General features: G+C 57.5%; 2 protein-coding genes across 6 annotated transcripts in view; one reads left to right on the top strand and one right to left on the bottom strand.

Moving 5' to 3' along the window:
- Positions 1–5,606: 5,606 nt before the first annotated feature.
- PTOV1 (PTOV1 extended AT-hook containing adaptor protein) lies at positions 5,607–13,450 on the top strand. Its single transcript, XM_075537248.1, has 12 exons — positions 5,607–5,897; positions 9,753–9,890; positions 9,986–10,068; positions 10,157–10,214; positions 10,320–10,427; positions 10,890–11,045; positions 11,290–11,376; positions 11,469–11,542; positions 11,633–11,690; positions 11,885–11,989; positions 12,835–13,032; positions 13,130–13,450. Exons 1-12 carry the CDS (start codon positions 5,727–5,729, stop codon positions 13,139–13,141), a joined length of 1,248 nt encoding a protein of 415 aa, XP_075393363.1. The 5' UTR covers positions 5,607–5,726; the 3' UTR covers positions 13,142–13,450.
- Positions 13,451–14,243: 793 nt separating this feature from the next.
- PNKP (polynucleotide kinase 3'-phosphatase) overlaps positions 14,244–23,842 on the bottom strand; it is a 12,469-nt gene continuing 2,870 nt past the window's right edge. For 2 of the 5 annotated variants that reach the window (XM_075537598.1, XM_075537597.1), the window contains exons 2-18: positions 20,088–20,755; positions 19,636–19,799; positions 18,722–18,768; positions 18,101–18,400; positions 17,299–17,378; positions 17,151–17,208; positions 16,964–17,071; positions 16,586–16,657; positions 15,851–15,899; positions 15,644–15,714; positions 15,472–15,564; positions 15,244–15,340; positions 15,090–15,151; positions 14,822–14,931; positions 14,654–14,741; positions 14,478–14,539; positions 14,244–14,395 (exon numbers count right to left, since the gene is read on the bottom strand). In XM_075537598.1, the coding sequence (XP_075393713.1) occupies positions 14,278–14,395; positions 14,478–14,539; positions 14,654–14,741; positions 14,822–14,931; positions 15,090–15,151; positions 15,244–15,340; positions 15,472–15,564; positions 15,644–15,714; positions 15,851–15,899; positions 16,586–16,657; positions 16,964–17,071; positions 17,151–17,208; positions 17,299–17,378; positions 18,101–18,400; positions 18,722–18,768; positions 19,636–19,786 (1,566 nt within the window). In that variant the 5' untranslated portion in view covers positions 19,787–19,799; positions 20,088–20,755 and the 3' untranslated portion in view covers positions 14,244–14,277. Of the gene's footprint in view, positions 14,396–14,477; positions 14,540–14,653; positions 14,742–14,821; positions 14,932–15,089; positions 15,152–15,243; positions 15,341–15,471; positions 15,565–15,643; positions 15,715–15,850; positions 15,900–16,585; positions 16,658–16,963; positions 17,072–17,150; positions 17,209–17,298; positions 17,379–18,100; positions 18,401–18,721; positions 18,769–19,635; positions 19,800–20,087; positions 20,756–21,353; positions 21,741–23,842 lie in introns of all 5 variants that reach the window. The other 3 variants (XM_075537600.1, XM_075537599.1, XM_075537602.1) reach the window with 3 other exon arrangements.

The raw sequence follows: 23,842 nt of genomic DNA, 5'->3' as shown, positions 1-23,842 counted from the left end.
TCTCTCCCCAAGTTCCAGAGAAAACAAGGAGAAGTTAATCTCCCTCTTCAAAATCCTCACAAAGACCTGACTTACTGGTTTGAAAGTGCCTGCTGGAACCCCAGACAGTGGCCTGGGACTGAGAACCCCCCTCCCCCTCTAGGATCACCTGTGGTCAAAGAACCCATCAAACAAGTACGGTAATTAAAATCCAAACTCACTGCAATCAAGTCGATGTTGACTCATAGATACCGTGTTATGGGATAAGGTAGACTGGACCGGTAGGTTTCCGGGACTGTAACTCGGTAGGGGAACAGAAAGCCTCTGTCTATCTGTGCAAATACCCACAAGCTTATTATAAAGGGGACAGTTACACTCAATCATAAAACCAAACAAAATAAGAAACTCACTACCATTGAGTGGTTTCTTTTCTTTTAAAAATCATTTTATTGGAGGCTCCTCAGCTCTTATCACAATCGGTACATTTGTATATATACTGCCATCATCATTTTCAAAACATTTTCTTCCTACTTGAGCCCTTGGTATCGGCTCATTTTCCCCCTCCCCTCTCATGAACCCTTGATCATTTATAATTTTTTTCATGTTTTACACAGACCGCTGTCTCCCTTCACCCACGTTTCTGTTGTCTGTCCCCCTGGGAGGGGGTTATATATTGATCGTTGTGATTGGTTCTCTCCTTCTTCCCCCCCTCCAGTCCCCTTTCCCTCCCATGGTATCTCTACTCTCATGATTGGTCCTGAAGGGTTTATCCGCCCTAGATTCCCATTGAGTAGTTTCTGAGTGCTTATGCGTTGGGCTGGTAATTGAGAGGTCAGCAGTTCGAAACCACTCCTCGAGAGAAAGATGAGGCTTTCTCCTCTAGGAAGGAGTTACAGTCGGAACCTGTGGAGTCCCGGGCAGACAATGACTCCTTAGATGCCAGAAAGGCAGCATTTGCCCCCAAGGCAGGAGAGGAGGGTAAATGCAACGGGGAACCCCAGGAGAATGGGAATAGAGACTGTGAGGGGACTGAAAATAATGCCCCAACCAAGACACAAGGAGTCTAGTGTTGAACAGAAACGGAATTTGCTCCGCAAACTTTTGCCCCAAGCGCATTGTTAAAAGTATGCATTTATCGGGAGGGAGGGGGAGGGAAAAAAAGGGAAAACGAGCTGATTCCAGGAACCCAAGTGGAAGGCGAATTTTGAGAATGACGAGGGCAACGAATGTATAAGGGTGCCTTACTCAATTGATGTAGCGTGGATTGTGATAAGAGTTGTATGAGCCCCAATAAAATGATTTATTAAATTAAAAAATATATATATATAAAGTATGCATTTAGATTAATAACATTAAAATACCACTAACAAGGCAAACAAGGTCATCGTGGGGGTTGCATATTAATGTCACCCTATACAGTCCTGCCAAGAACCCAAAGTCCAGTTTCGGGGCTCGCCAGCAGGGCGATGGGGAAAGGCGCCCGGCTGCCCGGAACAAGCATGGCGGCGGGAGCGTCAGCCGGGCACGGCGCCGTCCCGCGTCGCGCATGCGCACTTCCGGGTCTCCGCCGGCGGCGGCGGGAGCTGGCTGCGCGGTCCATAGGTGGGTGGGTGGACGGGCCAGGCCCGCGCCGGGGAGCTGGTGGCCGATGGGGTGTTTGTGATCGAGGCTCTTCCAGCACTCGTAGTTGCCGGCCGTTGAGTGAGTGCGGCCCCGGCCTTCGGAGTCGCAGTCCCTCCGCCGCCGCCGGGACGTCCCGAGGTGCGGGAGGCGTGGCCCAGGTGAAGTTCCCCGACCCCCGTCTCAGCCCGGGGACCCCCCCACCCTCCCATTTCCCATCTCCTCCAGGCCCCTCGCTCAAGAGGAGCAGCTCTGAGGCCTCAGTGGTCCATGGTCACTTGTAACGTGAAAGAATGGCAGCTTGAGCGCTGTCAGGTAAGTATCGAACGGCTCGTGCAAGGTGGGCGGGCAGTTCAAAACCACCAGCCACTCCGCAGGAGGAAGAGGAGGCTGTCTGCCCCTGTGAAAATAAGCACACCGCCTCTCGGAAACCCAAAGGGGCTGCGTGACGCTGTCTTATGGTGTCGTTATGAATTAGAACCAACTCCGTGACAAGTCTGTGTCACAAGGTGTGTCAGAGGAAACCCGCCTCCAACAACCGAAGGGTCAGAAGGTGCAAACGTACGGTGACAGTATATAAAGCTGATAGTGAAGTCATAGAGGATAAGAAAGATAGGAGAGAGACTACAATAAAGGAGTCAGACACGTTTGATGGTAGCATGCTCACCTCAGCCCCTCTGGATGGACCACACAACTGAGAGCGCCTTTACTATCTTGGGACCTTTATAGGTAGCTTTAAGACAGGCATATTCAGTAGTTACAGGCGTCACAAGGTGGGTTCCTGAACTCACAGGTAAGGAAACCTAATACCTGCATTGGAAGGTACAAGGAGGATTGGGTGTCATGGCGGGAAGAAAGAGCAAAAAGAATCATGTCTGCTTCTCTAGGGAGACAGAATCAACCCTGTGCTCACTTTAAGACAGCATAGGTGTTCAGGGAAGAATCCGTGGGAATGCTGTTTAAAGCAGGGTCATGTACCTGGACTTTACCTCTAGCTTACCAAAGTGGAGGCTTTCCTACCGTGGAATACCAGCTTTCCAGATTCCCTCAGTTAGGTTAGGGAATATAGTCCTCAAGTCCTATTTGCCTCAGTGTTCGTTTTTCCACAAAGGTGTCGCTAAGAGAATTTACTGTGAGGCCATTGAAGCCAGGGTACAGCAGGGCCATGCCAGGGCACGGCCACATGGCACCTTTGATGGTTTGGGTGGGATTTGGGAGTTCACAGTGCAGCCCCTGTAGCCTGATGGCCTCAGGTCCGATCCCACCTCCTAAACTCTCAGACTTGTGTGTCCCTGCTCCCCACTGTGTCCCATGCAGGTGACCTGCCAAGTGAGGACATTGCTATGCTCCTTTGTAATAGAACTTAGTCACTGTTGGGCAACAAGTTCCATCCCTGGGTTGTACAAATGGCTTGGGCTTCATGACTCACTGAGGGATGGCAGTGGAGAGCCGTGTAGCGGCACCACAGAAGAAAGACCTGGCGATCTCCAGAGGTTACTGCCACTCAAATCCCACAAGGCAGTGCAACTCTGTAATACACTGGTTACCACGATTGGTGACTAGTGTCGGTAGCAGCCAACCACCAGGAGTTGAAAGAAACGCTCTCTGAACACCTTCGTCACGTGTCTTCTCCGAATCACCTCAGAAGACATCTGTTTAAGCCAACGGAAAACGTTTCGTGACCTTACTTTGGAGCCACCTGAATCTGAGGGTTGAGCCCTCCTGGAATGTCCCCCCAGGTGTCACGCTCATATAACTTCCTGTGGAGTGCTCTCAATGTTACCATTATACACAGGAAGTGGGCCCCAGCTTGGATGACAAGAACACCCCATTTCCTTTGCCCTTTGTCACAATGTGGCATCCAGGCTCCCCTAGCTCCCTGAAGGAGAACCATTGGAGAGGCACACACGGCCTTTCTCCGGTCAGTTTACCAGGGCTGACATCCCCTGTTCTGTCCCTGGTACTTCTACACCTCGGCAAGGATCCGGATTTGTGACATGGCCACACACAACGTCCAGCCCATCCTCAGAAGGATGGACTTTTTCTCAGCAAAGTAGTCGGTTGTCATTCAGGACTAGAACGTTCAAGAGACAGTTTTTTGGATTTTTTTGGACAGCTTCCTTGTCCTTACTAGTAGTCCTCTCAATCTCTCAGGCTGCCCTCCACCCTGCTTAAAAAAAAAAAAATTACAAAACTCTCCAAGAAGGGACCAGAGGCACTCCGCTCTGCTAGGAAGCTGCCCTGCCGGTCAGCACCAGCATCCCTTCCTCCCTCTTGCTCTGCAGGTGGCCACACCTCTGCAAATTCTTAGCCCACCACCTATCTCCAGGTTCTGCCGTGGCTGCTGCTTCCCTGCCACTCTTACTGCCTTATTCCTTCTGTGCTGTTATAGATCTGGCTCCTGGGTCTAGGAGGTTCTCAGCCCATGGAGTCCAGATCCAAGTGATGTACCCCATTCCTGCCTGTTTTTGAGCTCCCCCTATACTTTTGGGGGTCACTTATTTTAAGCCTTTGCCAAGTATGGCAAAAAAACCCCAAATAAACCAGTCTCCCTCAATATTTCCATATAATGTATTTGCATCCCAAAAGGTACCATGCATCTGTCCAATCCCCTCAGTGGACTACAAATGCCTTATTTGCATAGCCCCACCCAGTCTTTTGGTGGACCTACCAGGGGATGCTTAGAAAGGTCAAGTGAAATAGATTTCGTTTCAGCTATGCTCAGCCCCTCCCTTAGCTCCTCCAAAGCTTCTAGAGGCTTCCCTAGCTTCCATTCCATCCCGGGCATCAGTCTATTTATCCCCCTTTAAGGAGCCCTGGGTGGGGGGTGGCAGGGGGTTGAAGGCTGCACTTGCCAACTGCAAGGTGGGCGCTTCAAACTCACTGGCTGCTCTGAGGGAGGAAGCTGTGGCTGGCCGTTCCTCCAGAGATTTACAACGTAGACTCCCAAGCTTATTTGGCTTCCTGCCCCCTTTTTAGAAGAAAATTATTCAGCAACACCCCTGCCCCCCATGAAAAAGTTTTGTACTTCACCCCATACTGCAGGATCAGGTAAGATCTATCTGCTTATGCAGCCCTGGCCTGGTCGTTCTGGCGTCTGTCCATCAGCGCCCTTATCGCTCAATTGTGGAAACACTGATCCACGCTCCAGTCGCAGATAGGGTGCATAAAGGCAATGGCAGTGGGGCGTCTGGTTTTTAGGTGAACTAGGAAGGAGTCAGGGAGAAAGACCGAGCTTTCTACTCCCATAAAGAGTTAACAGCCCCTGCGCTATAGGGTTATTGTGAGCCCTCCATGATTTTGGCTGTTGGTTGAAGCGGGAGCCATGGTGGCTCAATTGGGCATCTCGGCTGCAAACCGAAACGTCGGTGTTTGGAACCTATAGAGCTGAGCTGTGCAGCAGGACAGAGATGTGGCTATCAGCTGTGGGCTTCCATAAAGATTTCAGCCTTGGGAGCCCTGTGGGCTAGTTCAACTCTGCCCCATGCGGTCGTTGGGAGCCGGGATGGGTTTGAATTATTTTATGTTTTCCACCCCAATCTTCCCCTCAAATTACTGTCCTTGGGGCACTGACCCCCTCTGAGCCCCTGGACTGCTCAGTCCCTTGACCAACCAGAGCCTAAGCCTTTTGCCTCCTGTGGAATGTGGATAGGCAGGCACATCTTGAAGTCCTGGGAGGGGGGGGTGTCCGCCTAGATTATGGCCCCCACAGCACCCCTGCCCCTCGTGAACTCCCTGCTCCCAGCCATGATCCCGCCACCTCTCCAACAGAGGCCCACTGGTGGTGGCCTGGGTTGTCCAGGTCTTTGGGGAGTCCTAGTGCGCTGACCGCGCCCCCCCCAGCTTGACATCAACATGGTATCGCCCGCCCCTCGCTGGTCTCTCGCGCAGGGGCTGGCCACTGAAGTCCCCCCGCCGCGGTGTCCCCCGCGCCCTCCTTTGGTTCGTCCCGGACACGCCCCCCGCCGCCTCGCCCCCCCGCCCGCCGCAGTGGTTCGGTCGCGCAGATCCTCCTGGCGCCGCGTCCCCCGCGCTTGGTACTGGCCGGCCCTCGTCCCACGAAGCGGTGCCCGCGTCCCTCGCCCGGTGCCCGCAGCCCCCCGTGCGGCCCGCCGCAGCCCGCAGCCATGGTCCGACCGCGCCGCCCCCCGCACCGCAACGGCGTCGGGGGCCCCCTCGGGGGTCGCGGCCGCCCCCCTCTGCCCCTGGTGCCCCGCGAAGCCAGATCGCGCTCCTGGCCTTCCAGCCCCCGCGGCCCACAGCCTCCGCGGATCCGGGCCCGTTCGGCGCCTCCCATGGTGAGCCCCCCATCCCTTTTCCAGAGCCTTCCAGGGCCTCGCCCCTGGGCTTGCGCCTTTGTCCGCGCCCCCCACCTCCCGGAGGTTTCCTCCCGTGTCCTGAAGTGTGTGTGTCGGGGGGGGGAAGGTGGGGGTGCCACCTGGGGCTGGCCTCCCCCCTAGGTTCCAGACGACGTGGTACGTGGCCTGCTGGGCGCTCCCCTTTGTTTTGGCTGGGAGAAGGGGTGCGCTACAGGGTGCAGGGAGGGCCCGAGTGACCACTGAGGCCCAGGCCGACTTCTGCGCGGCTGGCGGGGAGGGCGGGGATCTCCCGGGAAGCCCGCGCGCTCTGCTCGGCCATTGGAAAGTTGGTCTCCTGGCAAGAAATCTGGGCCTGGTGGAGGCGCTGCCAGAGTCCCCCAGGCCGGGCACACTCCCTCCCTGCCGTTGTACATGCTGTTGTACATGCTGGTGCCTGCGCTCTGCGCGGTGTCCAGGGCAGGTGGGCGGGCCCGGATCAGGGGAGACCCAGGCGATTGCAGTGAGCCCAGTCAATACAGCACTGCCCACTGGCCTGGCCGGTCCCCAAAGAGGCCCAAGATTTAAGTTGAGACCTCCCCTGTCCCCCATGTGGTCGGTGCTCACCTCTCTCTAGATAGGCGCTTTCCTGCAACCCAGATACCACCCACCCCCAAAACAGCTTGCCCCTGCTTCCTGTGCACAAGCCTTGCAGGGTCTTTTCGGAGTCACCCGTGCACCCCTGGACTCAGAACGGGCCTGAAATGCTCATCCGCATCCCCTCCACTCCTTGAACTCCACCCTCCCCCGCTCATGCGTGTCCTCCCAATTCAAGGCTGCTCCCCTAAGCAGGACATGCATGCAGCGGCCAGGGGTCCATCACCGCCCAGCCACGTCACCCAGGCATGTTTGAGCCCCTAGCTGCAGCCCCTCCATCAAAAGTCCTTCTGCAGGGACTGATGTCTCCCGATAACATGCCCACAGTACTCTAGATTCAAAGTCTGGCCATCCTGGCTTCGAAGGAGCAGGAAATTCTGGCCGATCTTCCCCCGAGACGGAAGTGTTCTTCCACAATTCTTCAAGCGCGCCCCATCAGTCTCACACAAGACATTCAGCTTTTCCTGCTCAGTCTCCCACAGCCCTCTCTGCTAAGCTTCAACGATTCAGTGCCATGGCCTCGCAGAACTCAGGGACAAGGCTCAGGATGGTGGGGTTTATTGTGGAAATTGGAGTTACAGTTCAGGATACAATTGTTCGGTCAGGACTTGTTCCAAAGTTCTTTCAGGCCTGCTAATCAATGGCCCCAAATGAAGCTATAAGCCTCAACCCGAAGGCATTAAGCACCAGCTAGGGAGTGGGCTCCCCAATTAAGTGCCCAAAGGCGCCCCATGCCAGCTTCCTCTCCCCAAAGCACTTGGATTTTCTTGCTTTAAAAAAAAATCATCACTCTTATTGGGGAGGGGGGCCTAACAAATCGTATCGCAATCTATCATTCAGTGGTATGAAGCACACTGGTACATATGTTGCCATCAACATTCCCAAAACATTTCCTTTCTACTTGAGCCCTTGATGCCAGCTAGGTTCTGTTGCTTTCTGAGCTGAGAAGTCCCACTCTGTCTCATGCTCTGGTTCTTGGTTCTGCTGCTGCTGCTCCTTTGCTTCTCTATCAGGCTCCCCTGGTGTGACAGCTGCCTTCATTGCATGAGGATCTTGGCCGTCCAGAGGATGCACCCCACTTCCTTGCTGGTAGAGAGATCTCCCCTCCATCTACCCCCCACCCTTCTATTTCTGAGAGGGCACATTTTACACCCAGTAGGAAGGCAAGCCCAAGGAATCCTGTTAAGAACCACTTGCAGCTGAATCTGTCTCTGCACAAACACACACACATAAACAGCCCCCTCAGCCCCTACTCCTTCCCTCTCCCAGGCCCATCAGGAGAAAGTCCTTCCGTGGGAGTTATAGAGACTGTGGCTCAAGCCACGGTCAGTAACTCACAACCCAGCAGCTCCCGTTCCTGATTTGCTGCCCAGCTTGTCCCGCACCTATCAGGCACTGAAAACAGCAACTTAGGTCAGGCTCACCTGAGACTTCCACGTCATCCAGCCTTTCGGCTGCCATTCTTCAAGGGGTCTCATGCCACAGATTTGCCTAAGGCAGCCTCGCCTTTGATTTCCTGACTGCTGTTCCCCAGGCTTGGTAAAGGGGGGCCTGAGCCACATCTCACGCTTGCCTGCTCCCATCTGAGCCAGCCCTCCGGAATGCACACCGGATTGGCCCCGTCAGGCAGGCCCTAAGCACACTCCTCCCCTCCAGTCCCTGGCTGGGGGCGCCTCAGGTCCTTACAGGTCTTGCTCCGGCCCTGTGACCAGGCCCACCGCAGCTACAGCATGACCAGGTGTGCACACACTTTCAACAGGAAAACCTCCCGGATGTTAAAGGGGGTCCTGGCCCTCTGTGGGAGCCCTGGGCCTAGGTGTCATGTCACAGGCATGCCCACATCTTCAGACGCTGTCCCAGGTGTGCTCTGCAAACACCTTTTTTTGGCCACGTGGCAAACTCCAGGCTCAACCTCCTACTTCAGCCCCAGGGAGCTCTCCGGTGGCGGAATAGTCAGTTTGTTCAGCTGCCAACCGCAAGTTTGAAAGGTTTGGCTTCACCCAGGGGCGCCTCAAAAGACAGGCCTGGGGGGTCTTAGCCCTGGGAGGCACCGTTCCACAAAGGGCAACGGGTTGACATCCCAGGCCCCAGCATGCTGTTCCACAGAGCGGGCGGCAGACGTCCATCTGGTTTTGCTCAGTTTGCCCAACAAAAGCAACAACTTGGAGGAAAGTTTGTTGGGGTTCCCTCCCCCCTTTATGGGGGGACAGCACTTCCTACTCATGTCGTGTCCATGACTTTCTAGCAGCTGGGCTATGTTAGGACCCTATGGCTCAGTGGGTTAAGTGCTGAGCTCCTAAAAATAAGCTGAGCTGTTCAATCCACCAAGCCACTCTGCAGGAGCAAGATGAGGCTGGTGGCCCTCCAGTGATTTACAGCCTTGCGGACGGCTGGTTGGCAGTGGATTTTCACTCTGTTGGCTTTGGTTTGAGATAAGAGAGAGGGTGGGGAGAGCGCCCTTTTCTTGGCTTCCCCTCGGGAAGGTTCTCAGTGTTTTACAAATGCTCTGGAGACCAGGGCCCTCCAGGGTTTGGTACCCCCACACTTCCACACATGCCCCCCACTCTGTGCTGTTCCTCCACGGTTCTGTGTGTTTCTCCCTAAACTGCCCAGCTGATGGACTGCCGTTGAGTCCATCCTGGCTCATGGTGACCACAGGTGGCTGTAAAACTCTGTGTGTGTGTGTGTGTGTGTGTGTGTGTGTGTGTGTGTGTGTGTGTGTGTGTTGGGGGGTGTGTGTCCTGCTTGGTGGTGATACTTCTGGGAGCAGATGACCAGGCCTCTTTTCTCACGGAACCACCACCTGGGTTCAAACTCCTGACCTTTTTGCTTTGGAGCCAAGGTGCTTGACCATCCCTTCACCAGGGCTCCTTTGCCACCTGCTGCTTCTCCACCTCTCCCTGGGGCCAGAGCCTTCTTGCCCCCCCTCCCCCGCAGTGGGGTGGGCAGACTGAGGTGTGCTGTGTGCAGCAGGGACTGGGAGTGTTCCTAAGCCGGGACAGGTGGCTCTGGTCGGGTCACAGGAGGGACCGAGGGCCATGGAGGTGGCAGTTGAAGGGGACCTCCGTGTGTTCCAGCCCCAGCTGGGATGACGCAGGGAATGCGGGCGGCAGGAGAGCGACCCGGGACCCTGGCTTGGGTGCTGAGAGGGCCCTTCTGAGGGTGCTTTCAGCCTCACCTCTCCTCTCCCGTCCCCCACAGGAAGGCGCACGGGTCTTCGGCGCGCTGGGCCCAGTCGGGCCCTCCTCCCCGGGGCTCTCGCTCGGGGGCCTGGCGGTGGGTGGACACAGGCTCAGCAACAAGCTGCTGGCCTGGAGCGGCGTCCTTGAGTGGCAGGAGGTGAGCGGGCTATGGGGCCTGGACTCCTGGGGGGTGGGGGCAGTCATCTGGGCCGCCGGTGACACCGCCCCCCACCTTCTCCTTCCCGCCTCCAGAAGCGCAGACCCTACTCTGACTCCGGTGCCAAGCTGAAGCGCACGCTGCCCTGCCAGGCTTTCGTGAACCCGGGCGAGCACTTGTGAGTCCTGGGGGCCGGGCGGAGGGGGGCGGGAATGGGGCAAAGCCGGACAGGCCTGCCAGCCTAACTGACCCTCTCCGCCTCCCAGGGAGACGAACCAGTGGCCTCAGAAGCTAATCATGCAGCTGATCCCCCAGCAGCTGTTGGTAAGCCCCGCCCCTCGATCTCGCCCCTGTCCCCTTGGACACCATCCCTCCCTCCCCGCCCCCCTGGGCCGACGCTGACCACTGGCCCTCCCCTGCCGTCCCCAGACCACCCTGGGCCCGCTGTTCCGAAACTCCCAGCTGGCTCAGTTCCACTTCACCAACCGGGACTGCGACTCCCTCAAGGGCCTGTGCAGGGTCATGGGGAACGGCTTTGTGAGTGACCCCTCCCACCCCCACCCCTGAATGAGGGGCATGGGGCTGCTTGTGGGAGAGTGCGGGGAGAGTGGCACTCCTCCGGGACCCAGGGCTTGGGGGGACAGAACAGGGCCTGGGGTGTAAAGATAAAGCCAGGTTAGGGGGGTTGGCCAGGGTAAAGTGAGGGGTGTAAGGGCCTCAGTTTCCTCATCTGTAACTTGGGGCCTGTGAAGTGCCTGGCGCTCTGACTGCAGTCCCTAGAGGGTGTCCCTTGTGGGGTGGTAGGGGTGGGAGGGGTCTAGGGCAGATCCTGGGGTGGGAGGCAGAGAGGTCGGTTTCCAGAGCCTTTGGGTGGGCGGCTGGGTGCCCTGGCCCCGCTTGCCCGTGGCCATCCGTCCTTCGGCCCGTCCGCCATTTAGGGGGACAGGGAAGTCGAGGTCATGGCCTCCTATGCATGACCGCCCTGCTGCGCGTCCACAGGCAGGGTGCATGCTGTTCCCCCACATCTCCCCCTGCGAGGTTCGAGTGCTGATGCTGCTGTACTCGTCCAAGAAGAAGATCTTCATGGGCCTCATCCCCTACGACCAGAGCGGCTTCGTCAGCGGCATCCGGCAGGTCATCACCACTCGCAAGCAGGTGTGTGAGGCCCCACCTGGCCAGGGGCTGTCTGGGAGAGATCTGGCCCCTGCCCTGTGGCTCTCCTGCTGGGGTGCCAGAGCAGAAGTCTGGGTGCGGCTGAGGACATGCCAGTTGGGAGGTGGCGGTGGCCTTGCCCCCATCTGCCCAGAGAGAGACTGGGCATGGAGCACGGGGGAGGGACTGCAGGTAGGAGGGGCCCAGGGCTGTCCCTGCCCCCTCACCAGCTTCATGGGCTCCGCAGGCCGTGGGCCCCGGGGGGAACGCCGGCCCCGTGCACATGGTCAACAACAAGTTCCTGGCGTGGAGTGGAGTCATGGAATGGGAGGAGGTGAGCTCGCTCGCTCGGGGCAGGTGGCCCGCAGGCCTGAGGGAGGAAGGCCACCCCCACAGCATCTAACGGCCCCCTTTCCTCCCCCAAAGCCCAGGCCTGAACCCAACAGCTGCTCCAAGAGGTGGCTGCCCTCCCACGTCTACGTGAACCAGGGCGAGATCCTGTGAGTGCCCGCTGCCCACGCCGCCTCGCTCGGGGGCGGGCCGAGGGTGGGCGTGACCCCGCGAGCTGACCCCTGCCCCTGCGCCCACAGGAGGACCGAGCAGTGGCCTCGGAGGCTGTTCATGCAGCTCATCCCGCAGCAGCTGCTGGTGAGCGGGACCAGGCGGGTGGGTCCCCAGAAACTGGGGGTGGGGCCCCCACCTTGAGTCAGCATTCACTAAGATGACCAGTGGGCAGGGCTGGGATGCAGCGGATTTTGGGGTGGGAAGTCAGTCTGGAGGCAGCGGGACAGCCTAGCAGAGTGAGGAGACCCAGCAGGGAGCCTGCTCCGCCATCCCCACAGACCACCCTGGTGCCGCTGTTCCGGAACTCGCGGCTGGTCCAGTTTCACTTCACCAAGGATGTGGAGACGCTCAAGAGCCTGTGCCGCATCATGGATAATGGCTTTGTGAGTGGGGGGGTGCCTGGGGGCAGTGTGGGGGGGGGTTGGACAGGGTCATCTTGGCCTCCCATATGGCTTCCTATGGAAACCAGCTCAGTCCCCCGCAGCTCCTGATCAACAGGTGTTGAAACTGAGGCCCAGCTGGGGCTCCAGGCCCCATGGTCTGCATTCGGTTCCCCACCCCCAACCCCATTCACCCTGCTGAGGGCTGCTGCTGTGTCCCCACTGTGTTGCTCACATGGGGCTCTCTAAGGTCCCCAGGTGGACAGCCAGGTCACCCCCACACCCTCAGAATACCAGCCAGCCCTCCTGTCCATTCAGGTCTGGGGGGACACCTGTACCCAAGTGGCCTCAGCGCCACTTGCTGTCCAGATCAATGAGGGTGCGGGGTTGAGGGCTGTCACTGTGCCCTGACCCAGTCCCTTCTCAGTCAGGTGGTGGGTAGGTCGGGGGAGACCAAGCCAGCCCTGGGTCCCCGCTCAGCATCACCTGGTCGTCCATCGCACAGAGCTTCCTCCTGGAGGCCCTGCCACGCACCCTGTGGGAAGGGACTCATTCACCCCGGGGTCTGTGTCCTCTGAAGGCCATGAGCACAGGGTGCGGGGACCTGTGGTCAGGTCGGGGTCCAGCCCTGACTGCCCCATGGTGCTAGGGTCACTGGGGACCAGTTGGGGTGTGCGTTGCCCGTGGGGGCACTGGGTGTCTGTGGGCTCATCATAGCGGCATATTGCGGCTTCCCATCGGTCCTCACCACCTTCTGAGCCCGGGGAGCGTCCCCCTTCTGTGAGATGGGGGGTGGTGCCAGAGCAGAGGAGAGGCCTGCTGCCGGTGACGCCCCCACTTGCCCCCAGGCCGGCTGCGTGCACTTCTCCTACAAGGCCACGTGTGAGGTGCGCGTGCTGATGCTGCTGTACTCCTCGGAGAAGAAAATCTTCATCGGCCTCATCCCCCATGACCAGGGCAACTTCGTCCACGGCATCCGCCGTGTCATTGCCAACCAGCACCTGGTCCTGCAGCGCAACCTGGAGCAGGAGCAGCAGCAGCGGGGGGTGAGGCTGCCTGGCCTGCGCACCACCACCCACCGCCCCTTGTGTCCTGTCCTGGTCCAGCAGCGCCCTAAGCTGACTGACCCTCTTCTTTCTACAGATGGGGGGCTAGTGCCCCCATGCCGGGTCTCTAGGAGCCTCGGATGAGGCCCCCACCCCCCTGACTGGTGAGCGGCACCCACGCAGTGGACAGAGTTGAGCCTTGGGGGAAGCAGGAGGGCCATCGGGCCTGGGGAAGGTGGATGGTGAGGCATAGGTCTGGGGCCCTGTTGGGTGCTGCCACCCAGACCCTGCACTGTCATCTGCTTGCCAGGTCACATGCCTCCCAGGAGGGCCCCCCGGGGGTGCAATGGCCCAGGCGATGGAGGGGGGCGCGACCTAACCCCTGTGCATTTTCCCAATAAAGCCTTTTAAAAACCTGCCTATCTGTTCAGCTGCTCATTCCGTGTCCCTCGCTCTGGCCAGGGGAGGGCTGGGTCCTGGGCAAGTCTTTCATAGTACCATGCAGCAGGCTTCTTGGTGGGCTGCCTCTTAGGGTCTTCGGCAGAGGCCCCTGGGTGATACAGTGTAGACTTGTCCCCAGCTGCATGGGGGTGTGTTGGGGGTGAAGTGGACAAGCAGGGGTAAGGCTAGGATTTAACTGCTCCTCTCCCCCTAGGAGCCCCAGTAGGGGCCGGTGAGGCTGCCCCAAAGGGGAGGGGGTGGCACATGGGCTTAAGCCTGTCAGAAACTGCAGGCCAGGCTGGACCCAGCTGTCCAGACACCCAGGCACCACACAGCTGCTCAGCCTGGCTCCACCCTGTGGGGACTCAAGGGGGGCCTCTTGGCCTGGCTGGAGTGAACAGCCCACTCCGGGGCCCTGCTTGGAGGCTTCCCAGCCTACACCCCCACCCCCACCACCACAGGCCCACTCCTCTCTAGAGATTGGTCCTAGCCCAGGTGGGCCCAGCACAGAAGCCAAAACGGGTGTTTTTTGTAAGCTCCAGTGGGGTGTGCGGGGCAAACTCTCCATCTGTGCTGAAGAGCCCCATCTGTGGGGAGCAGCACTGCCTGGGGCCTACAGGGCTGGTAGCCACGGGTCCCTAGTTCCTGCCCCACCATGGGGTCCAACTTCCCGTTTTACAGCTGCCCCAGGTGTGCTGGTGACTGGACCCCCAGCTCTGATGATCCCTCGTTTGCGACAACCCCCCCTCCCCAGTCATGGCTACCCAAGCGGGAAAAGAATTCGCTTTATTGCAGGGACAGGGCTCAGCCCTCGGAGAACTGCCGGTACAGGCGCTCGAGGTCCGGTGCCAGGTGCAGCCGGAACGGGATCTGCAGCACCTGCGTGAAGCCCTCGGCCAGCTTCGGCTCCTGGAACTGCTTCCTGCGGTGGGTGGGGGGCGCGGTCAGGCCGGGAGGGGGTCAGTCTCCTGGCCCGGCCCAGCTCAGCCCCGGGGTATCTGTACCTGTAGCTGAACATGACCATGTCGGTCACAGGGGCGTGCTGGGAGCCGGTCATCTCTCGGAACTGCGGGAGGAGAGGGAGGTCAGGTGGACCGGGGCGTGGCTCGGGGCGGGAGGGGCGTGGCTCGAGGCGGGAGGGCGTGGCTACGGCGAGGGGCGGGGCCAGGGCGGCGCTCACGCGGTTGTTGTGGCGCGCCTGCTCCAGCGTGGCGGTGAAGAGGAAGCAGCGGCAGGGGACGCCAGCATCTTGGGCGCACTTGATGTACCTGCGCGAGCACCAGGGAGGCGTTGGGCTCGGAAGGTGCCCGCGCTGCCCTCGGGGGGGCGTGCCCCCAGCCCCTGGTACCTGGCCCGGCTGGCGGCGTCTGCGTTCGTGTTGTCCACCACGACGCGCTGCCGCCGCTTCAGGGAGGTCTCGCACAGGCTCACGCAGCGCTGCCACGAGCCCAGCGTGTCCTGGGGGCCCCGGGGCGGGGGGAGGGAGAGGTCATGGGCGACGAGGGCCAGGGCACCCCGTGGAGGGAAGCCCCCAAAGCAGACAAGAGACCCAGAGAGAGGGGCCGGGGCCCAGAGAGGGAAGCCCCCCCCACCCGCAGACACACTGGGGCGCCTACCCTGTTGACGTGGATGTATCCGGCCGACACCAGGTGCTCCTGGAGGAACGTGGACTTCCCAGCTGTGAGGTGGGAGTGCGCTATCAGCGGGAGACTTGGGACCCCGAGAAAGGCTGGGGGCTCCCAGAGGTCAGGGATCGGACGGGCATCTCACCCCCAGGAAATCCCACGGCGACAACCACTTCGGGGTCGGAGCTCAGGAGGGAGTTGGAGTCCGGGAGCCAGAGCGGCCCTGAGGAGGTGACAGTCCTCTGGGAGGGAGGGCGGGGGGCCGTACAGGAAGGATGTGACCTGTGTCGTCCCCACCTGTTTCCCGCCCACCTGCACCGGGACTCACTTCCCTCCCACGCACCCGCCCACGCGGGCGGCGGCGGGGTCTCACCGGGTCGAAGGCCGGGAGCTCGAAGCGGGCAGCGGGCCACTTGAGAAAGAACTCCTCGGGCGTGGAGAAGGGCAGGCCGAGGTTCAGGGCGAACTGGGGGCGAGGGCGGGGTTAAGAGGGGTCCCAGGGGCTCCCGGGTGGGACGGAGTGAGTGTGGGAGGGGTGGGCTCACCAGGCGATCTGCACAGGAAAAGTCTTTCTTCTTCCGCCCAGGGGCCCAGTTGGCGGGGCGACCGGCTGCGTCTGTAACACGGGGAATGGGGGTGCGGTTGGGGAGGGTGACATGGTCCCCACCACAACTGGGTGACAGCCAGCGGAGGCAGGGTGGGAGGCTAGCAGTATCCACCTTTCCCCACGTCCCCCGGGCGGCGCCCCTCACCTCCCACGAAGTGGCTGTCCCCGATGGAGATGGGCACACCCTCGTTGGCCTGGGGGCAGAGGACAATGGATAATGGACGGTCAAGCGCTACTTGGACACTTCTTTTCCCCAAAAAGCATTTTACGGCCAAGCCCTCTCAGGCGACCCCTCCCTCCTAGTGAGTCCCCAGCATGGCCACCAGAGGGCTCCCAACACCAGGGATTTAACTCCCAAACCAGCCTTGTCTGCCTCCCTCTGCCTCCCTGCAGGATCGAAACCTTGCAAGCCTTCAAGATTGAGAACCTGCAATTCTGTCCTCCCTCTGCCCCCAACCCCAACCTCCCTTTCCTCAGCTCCGGCCAACAGGCACCACCACTCCAGCACCCCCCCCACTTCAGGGGCCTTGCGTTTGGTCTTCTGGAACATTCTTCCCCATCACCCTGTGCTCCTGTCTCATCGGCTTTGGATCTTTGCAAGTGGCCCCGCCTGACCACGGAGCTGCAACACTGGTTCCATCTGCCATTTCCCCCTACTTCAGGCCATGCCTTCACGGTGCCGGTGGGGGGCGGTGCGCCAGCCCCTGGCTCTAGCACCAGAATGTGTCCACCGCCAGACTAGATCAGGGGACGAGGAGCGAGGACCTGCTCCAAGGGGTGACACCCAGCTACAAGCTGAAGGATGCCAGGAGGGGGAGCGAGGAGGGGGTGCTCACAGGGCCCTGGAGAGGGTCACAAGCAGAGAAAGACAGCAGCTCACCTGTTCCTGTAGATGGTCCCACATGCCAACCACCGGCTTCCGGTACAAGCCGTTATGCGTGGCCACCAAAACCTGTGAGTGACAGGGACTCAGACCCCACCCTGGGCTCCTCTGCCGCCAATGCCCAGCATCCCTCAGGGTTCCGGGGCCCCACAGGGTGCTGTCCCATCCCCACCAAAACCAGAGGGCACCCTGGCCCCAGGATGTTGATTTAGAATAGGTTTCTGTCACCTTTCCTTACTCACCCCAGGGTCTGCTCCCCCCGCCCTCTAAATCTCTTATGTCTGCTCACTTCTCAAGCTCTGGGCTAAGTCTATCCCTCTGTCTCTGGGTCTCTGCCCCCACCAGATCTCTGAGCACCCCCCCCCCCATCCATACCTGAAAAGAGACCCCCAGCTTCTCTAGCACAGCCTCCACCTTGGCCTTGAAGTCCTCTGCTGACAGCTTCCCGCGTCCGATGCCCATCTGGTTGGTGAAGATCACCAGCTTTGGGGGGAGGAGGACAGACAGGTGTCACCTGGGCCATCGTCCCCAGGACCCCCTCCATACTCAAAGCCACATTCACCTTGTAACCCTCAGCTTCCAGCTCCCGAAGCTTCTTTGGAATCTCTGGGTATAAGATCCTAGGATAGGTGGGGGAATGAGGGTCACCCAGGATGCAAGATATGCATTCAGGCCACTTTCTCTTCCCCTCTGTCCCCCGCCCCTCTCACTTCCAGTCCTGAGTGTCAGTGGGAAAGACCTTCCCAGAGCGGGTGGTGATGAGAGTCCCATCCAGATCGAAGCTGGCCACCTGGAGGCAGGAGACAGGCATATCACCTTGTCAGGAAGCCCCCCACCCCTACCCCCCACCCCACCCCCCCAGACTCCTCTGGTCCAGGCTCACTTCCTACAGCCTATCCCATGCAATGGGTGGGAAAACCTAGTCCCCCAGATGTAAATGGTGGGGAGTCCGGAGCCGAAGTGGGAGCTTTCTGGGCTCCCATTTCTTTGTGGGCTTTCAGTCGGTCAAGCTTGAAAATGGGGCCACTATTTCGCCCACTTTACTCTCCTGGCTGCCTTCACCTTGGAGGGTTTATCACCCGGAAAACAAAACATTGAAAAGTGGGGGGGGGATGGGAACTGTGTAGTATTTGAGAAAAAGAGAACTGAGCACTATTTAGGTGCTGCGTGCTTTTCATGGGGACGTTCCTGGATGAGAGGAGTGGGGCTCAGAGAGGCAGCACAGTGCCCTGGGCTGGAATGTGGGGACACAGCATTGGAGGCCTGTGAAACAGGGTACCTGTCCGCAACTGTGGATGGACACCACTGGGGGGGGAGGAAGAGTGAATCTGTCACCAGTCCCCCGCACCCACCCACCCCCCACTCCCCCTCCCCCCCCCCCCCCCCCGCCCGCCCGCACTGGAGGGCTTAGAAGATGAGCAGGGTCTAATGGCTTGCAAGGTGGTGCCTGGCAGGTTTTGGTTGTGTTCTGTCTGTGGAAGCTCCCAGAAGCTCCCCAGCTCTGGCCCTCACCTTGCGCTGGGCCTTCACTCCTGGCGCCGTGAACACCAGAAGCTTCTCGAAGGTCTCCCAGCCTGAGGAAGACTTCCGCACCCGCTTTGGCTGTGGTTGGGCCCCATCTTCCTGGACTGTGGTCTCTGGCGGTGTACCTGGCGGAGTGTCGGGCTGGGGCTCTGGTGTGCCGGCCTCTTCCCAGCGCAGGGTCAGTGGGTGGAGGCCGTTGACCAAATACAGCGTATCCCCCACAGCCAGAGAGCCTTCCAACCCGGGGTTCAGCTCCTTGGTCCCCGCAGTTGTGGGGTTAACGCCCAGCTGCAGAGAGAGGAGCCGCAGCTGGAACTGGTCCCGCCCCAACTAGCAGTTGTCTCCAATCAGATTCCTTGGCGAAGCGTTTGTGTTTCTCCCATTGCGAATCAGACCTTTTAAGACCCGCCTCTTCACTCTGCTCAACCAATCAGGGCTTTGATAGTGCCATTAACCCTTACTGGTCACACACCTTCCTCAGCCAGGTTTTTCCAAAGGGCTCTTTTCACTGCTGAATTGAGCTTCCACCGTCCCCTCCCCCACGCCACCCCCACTTCTGCAGGCTCCCCTGATCCCCGAGCTTGGGGTCCTTTGCTGTGATTCAGATACCTGTTTCACGGCCACCTTCCGGTTCTCACTGTCTGCCACCAGCTCCACTGGAAATGACAAAGCAGAGACGGGCACTGCACACTACTGTGCCGGGCTCCCCATCACTGGGCTGACCACCAGAGAGCTCTGGTGGCATAGCAGTTACGCATTGGGCTGCGACCCCAAAGACCAGCAGTTCAACCACCTACTGTTGTAAAATGTCTCGGATACTCACAGGCGCAGTTCTACCCTGTCCTACGAGGTCCCTGAGTCGGCATGGACTTGATGGCAGCGAGTTACGGGCTTACTGTGGGTCACCAGCTCGTGATCACAGGATTGAGCTACCAGGAAGCTTCAAACCAAACCAAAGCCAGTCGGCGGGTCAAGTCCGACTTATAGCGACCTTATAGGACAGAGTAGAATTGTCGCTTTGGGCTTCTGAGGTTGTAAATCTTTACAGGAGTGAAAGCCTCACATTTCTCCCTTGGGCGGGCATATGGGTTCTAACGGCTGACCTTTCTCAGAGCCCAGTCCAGTGTCTACAGGGCTCCTACCAGCACCGTGAGTGGGGTATGATGAGTCATATTTTATTTCTAAATGGGACTGGCCCACTGCTTGACAGCTGGCGGCCCCACGTTGCCCGTGCCCCCAGGCCCTCGCCTAGTGACAGGATGGGAACTAAACCTGTTCTCCTCCCCAGTCCTCTAAGCATTCATTTCTGCCCAAGACAGGTCTCGTAGAATCAACTCCTTCGATCCCCACAAACAGGTAAGACCAATTCCAGGTTAGGTGCACGCAGGCTGTACTGCTCCCCAAAAAGGGGCTTCAACTTTGGCGGCACTTTGCAGCGCCGCTCAGCAGCCAGACAACTTTTGGGAGGGGTTAACTCCCGCCCCAAACATAGGCCACACCCACGAAGGCAAGGCCCCGCCCACCTTGGTTCCGCGAGCACTTCCGGTCGGTGATTTGAGTCAGGGGTCCCCGACCAAGGATGAGGGCTTGCCCGTCTGAAGGCAAGAAGATGGGAGGAGCCCCCCCAGGGGGGCTTTCGAGCCATAGGCGACCCTGGACCACCAACTCGGCCATCCTGGGCTGGGGCCTGGGAAAAAGGTGAACGAGTTTGAATGACAATTCTGAGCTCCGCCCATCCTCCTATCTGGCCCAAGGGAACCACCCCCTTTTCTTCCTAAAGGGCACGACGGCCTGCCGGAAGTCCCGCCTCCTACTTCCGACAACGCGGCCGGCTGCGCCGGAAGTCCCGCCCCTTCTCCCACAAACGGTTCGCAGTTTCCCGGGCGACAACTGCAGCTTTTCTTTCCTGGATCCGGAGGCCGAACCTCCCAGGGCTCGAACGGAAGCGTGGCGATGGGCCCGCCGCTACTCTCACCTGTCACCCCTCTCGGGCTCAAGCTCCCCTTCCGAACAGAGAATTCCCGTCAGAGACACCTCCCGGCAACTCGGCTCGCCGACTTCTCCATTTCGTGGGAGACGGAAGTGACTCGCTCCACCCAGAGGGGCGGAACCGTGGCGGCTCCCACCACCGCAGCTCCGCCCCAAACCTCAGTGCTTCCCCAGGAAGCTTTCTTTTTCTCTCGCTGCCAGCGGAAGCTGCGGACGGTGGAGGCGAAATGTATTCTCGGGTCATAGGTTTAAAAACAAAAATCAAAAAAAAAAAAAAAACAAACAAAAAAAAACAAAAATCAGTGGTGGCTCGTGTGCTGCTGGAAGCTATGTCCCCAGGGTTCCCGATGCCAGCAGGGACCCCCCCAAAGGGAACAGGTTCCCGCCGAATTTACAGGCTCAGAACCAACGACGAAGAAGGAATAGGCTGGCCGTTTCTGAGGAATTAGCCACAGGAAATCTTAGGGGACCATTTCGTTACACATGGGATCGCTGAGTCAAAACAAACTTGATTGTACCTGACAAAAACGTCAACCGTTATCTAGTAAAAGGAGCTCTCTCGTGACACAGAGGGTTATATGCATTGAGCTGCTTGCTAACCACAAGGTCAGTAGTTCGAAGTCAGCTGCTCCACAGGGGCATGAGGAAAACGTTCTGTTTTTGAAAAAATGGCAAAAAGAAAGAAAAAGTTGCAAATTAGGTGAGAGCTTACATCTCAAATCATCTACTTTATATGCAACAGTTGTAAACCAACAATCAACACTCCCGTCCCGCCCCCAATAGTCTACCTCTCTCCCTTGCTCCTAAATTTCCCTTCTTAAGGGAAGCACCAGCTTTTACTTCACCCAGGTGATCTGCGATTAGATGGCTGTCTACTTTCCCTCAGTTACAAGTCTCTTCTGGTTGTTTTGCAAGACCTTATTTTTGGTGTAGTAGGTACGTCATGGTCCCCGGTTCAAAACCAGCAGCTCCATCATGGGTGAAAGACTGGGCTTTCTACTCCCGTAAAGAGTTCGAGTCTCATGTCAGAAACTCACCGTTCTATCCTGTCCTTTGGGTCACTATGAGTCATCATTAACTTGATGGCACTAAGTTTGGGGTGTGTGTGTGTGGGGTCACATACAATATTTTGCCTTTTGAGATTGGCTATCTTTACTCAGCATCCTGTCCTCCGGATCCATCCATGTGAAAGGTGCCAGGTGGCTGCACGTTTGTTTTTAGTAATCCTGAGTATCTTATGGTGGATACTGACCAGAGGTTCTTTATCCAGTCTTCTCCTGATGGGCATTGAAGTTGGATTCTATTTTCTTGCTACTGTGAACGGTGTTGAGGGGTACACAGGTGTGCATGTCTGTTGGAATTAGGGCTCGCTCTTCTTTAGGGTACTGAGCCAGCAGAGGGTGCACTGGATCAGCTGGAATGTTTAATCCCAGTGGTGTAACTTGTGGCATATCGCTTTCCACCAATAGTTCTCTGCAATTTGGAGCCTCTCTAGTATTTTCTGTTTGTGTTTGCTTGTTTTCCTTTAAACTTGGCTGGCATGGTTGATGTAAGGCTGTCTCTCCTTGTGACCGCCTTTCCTTGTGACTTTCCGCCTCCCAGATGTTCTCATGATCGTGAGCATAAGAAATAAAGGTGACTTGGAAAAAAAAGAACAAAGAAAAAGGTGACTTGGGGGGTAGGGGAGAGGAGCTGATACCAAGAGTTCAAATAGAAAGTAAAGGTTTAGGAACTAATGATGGCGGGGGAGCTGTTACCAAGGGCTCAATAGAAAGCAAATGTCTAGGAAATGATGGCAACATATGTACAGATATGCTCGATAGGATTGATGTATGGAATGTTATAAGAGTTGTAAGAACCCCCAATAAAATGATCTCCTAGTAACAAATAAATATCGAGGGGGGGGGGAGAAAAAGTAAAAGGCGAAGAACCCAATTAAGAAGTGGGCAAAGTATCATGACCTCAATTCTACCTTACAAATCGGATTAGACCAGAGCATGCACACTGCTACAGATAAGAGCCCTAAACACAAGGAATCCAAGATAGATAAACCCCTCAGGGCCGACAAGGAGAGTAGAGATACCAGGACTAGGGGAGGGCTGGGTGAGAAAGGGGGAATCAATCACAAGGATCAACTTAGAACCCCTCTGCCAGGTGGATGAGCAACGGAAAGCGGGTGAGGGGTGACGATATAAGATATGGAAAAAATAACATAACTTACCAAGGGTTTGTGAGGGAGGGTGGGCGGTAGAGGGCGGGGGAAGAAATGGGGAGCTGATATCAGGGGCTCAAGTGGGAAGAGAATGCTTTGAAAATGATGATGGCGGCATTTGTGCAAATGTGCTGGACACACTGGAGGAATGTATGGATTGTGATAAGAGATGTAAGAGCCGCCAATAAAAGTATTTTAAAAAAACCCAAGTGGGCAAGATTCCCAGCCTTGTAGAGCCACAGGGCAGATCTGTCCTGTCCGGGGTGGTGGGGTGGTGCGGTGGGGGGCTCTGAGTCAGAACTGACCGAGTGGCAGTGAGTCTGTTTTTTGTTGCTTGATAATCTATTAAAAGTACCATCCTCTAAGAATTGTACGAGCCCATAATAAGATGATTTTAAAAAGGACAAGAAAGACTTGGAGATGGAAAAGAAAAGAAGATGGGATCGAATACATCAAGTTAAAAAAGGAAGAAAATAATGTACTATCCTCTAGTGTTGACCTAATGTTGCCCTTGTTTATCCTTAGCTTAATTCACGGCATGTTAGCTATGTCCTGTCCCTTACCCCAGTTTCTGGAATTAAAAAAAAATTCTTTTAAAATTTTTATAATGCATGCTTCAGCATTTTAACTGCTGTATGCCTGGTCTGTGGTCCTATCTGGTCTTAGAGCTGACACGTTGACATCTTCTGACTACCTCGTGACTGGAGTCTTGTTTTCATAAATGTTGCTCAAGGTTTTATCTGATCATGATGGTCAACATTCCAGGCGTGCCACCACGCTCTCAGTCAGTTTGTCCTGCAAGGCCCTTGCCTGAAGCCCTGTGAACGCGGACATTTTGGAAGCAGGCGAAAGAGGGAGACCCACCAAGAAATGGAGGGACATGGACACAGTGGCTGCAACAGTGGGCTCAACCAGGCCCACCATGGCGAGGCTGGGGGTGAGAGGCTCTTGTTCTGTGGTGTAAGGGGTTGCCGGGCCTTGGAGCTGAGCCTCCCTGGCATGTAGCAACGCAAACAGAGTTGACATTTACAAGGTGTAATCATCTTGTGACTTGAGTCACGTCCGCTCACTGCCTGGACTCCATTTCAATGTGGAATTTCTGAGCTTGTCAATCTTAACCGGGAGAAGGCAGCCTTGTCTCCCTCCCCCAAAGGGCTGGCGGGTTTGAACCGCCCGCTGAGCAGGGAGTAGCTCAATCCTTATCTCTCCATGTCACCCGAGCGCCTCTGAGTCATGTAACAAGAAAAACAGCCCTCACTGCCATCCCGTGGATTCTGACGCATTGAGAACCCCCCGCGGTGGACAGGGCAGAAATGCCCCTGTGGGTTTCTGAGACTAACTCTTTCCGGGAGTAGAAAGCCTCCTCTTCTTCCCGTGGAGCGGCTGGTGGTTTCAAACTGCTGACTTGATATGCCACCAGGGCCCCCTGAATGAGCAAAGGATAAGATGTCCCCACAGTGTGCACTCCCATGACTCCCCTGAAGTGTCTACTCCAAAGTATATAAACTCTGTTTTGATTGTAACGGCGC

This window comes from Tenrec ecaudatus, chromosome 18 (genome assembly GCF_050624435.1).
Source record: "Tenrec ecaudatus isolate mTenEca1 chromosome 18, mTenEca1.hap1, whole genome shotgun sequence".
Taxonomy (NCBI): domain Eukaryota; kingdom Metazoa; phylum Chordata; class Mammalia; order Afrosoricida; family Tenrecidae; genus Tenrec; species Tenrec ecaudatus.
Note: the sequence above shows the minus strand (reverse complement) of the source record. Positions and strands in the feature narration are given on the sequence as shown.

Excerpts from the sequence above, each read along its gene's own strand:
- PTOV1 (XM_075537248.1), top strand. The coding sequence starts at position 5,727 with ATGGTCCGACCGCGCCGCCCCCCGCACCGCAACGGCGTCGGGGGCCCC. Across the intron at positions 5,898-9,752 it reads CCCGTTCGGCGCCTCCCATG|GAAGGCGCACGGGTCTTCGG; the intron begins GTGAGCCCCCCA and ends CGTCCCCCACAG. Across the intron at positions 10,428-10,889 it reads GGGTCATGGGGAACGGCTTT|GCAGGGTGCATGCTGTTCCC; the intron begins GTGAGTGACCCC and ends GCGCGTCCACAG.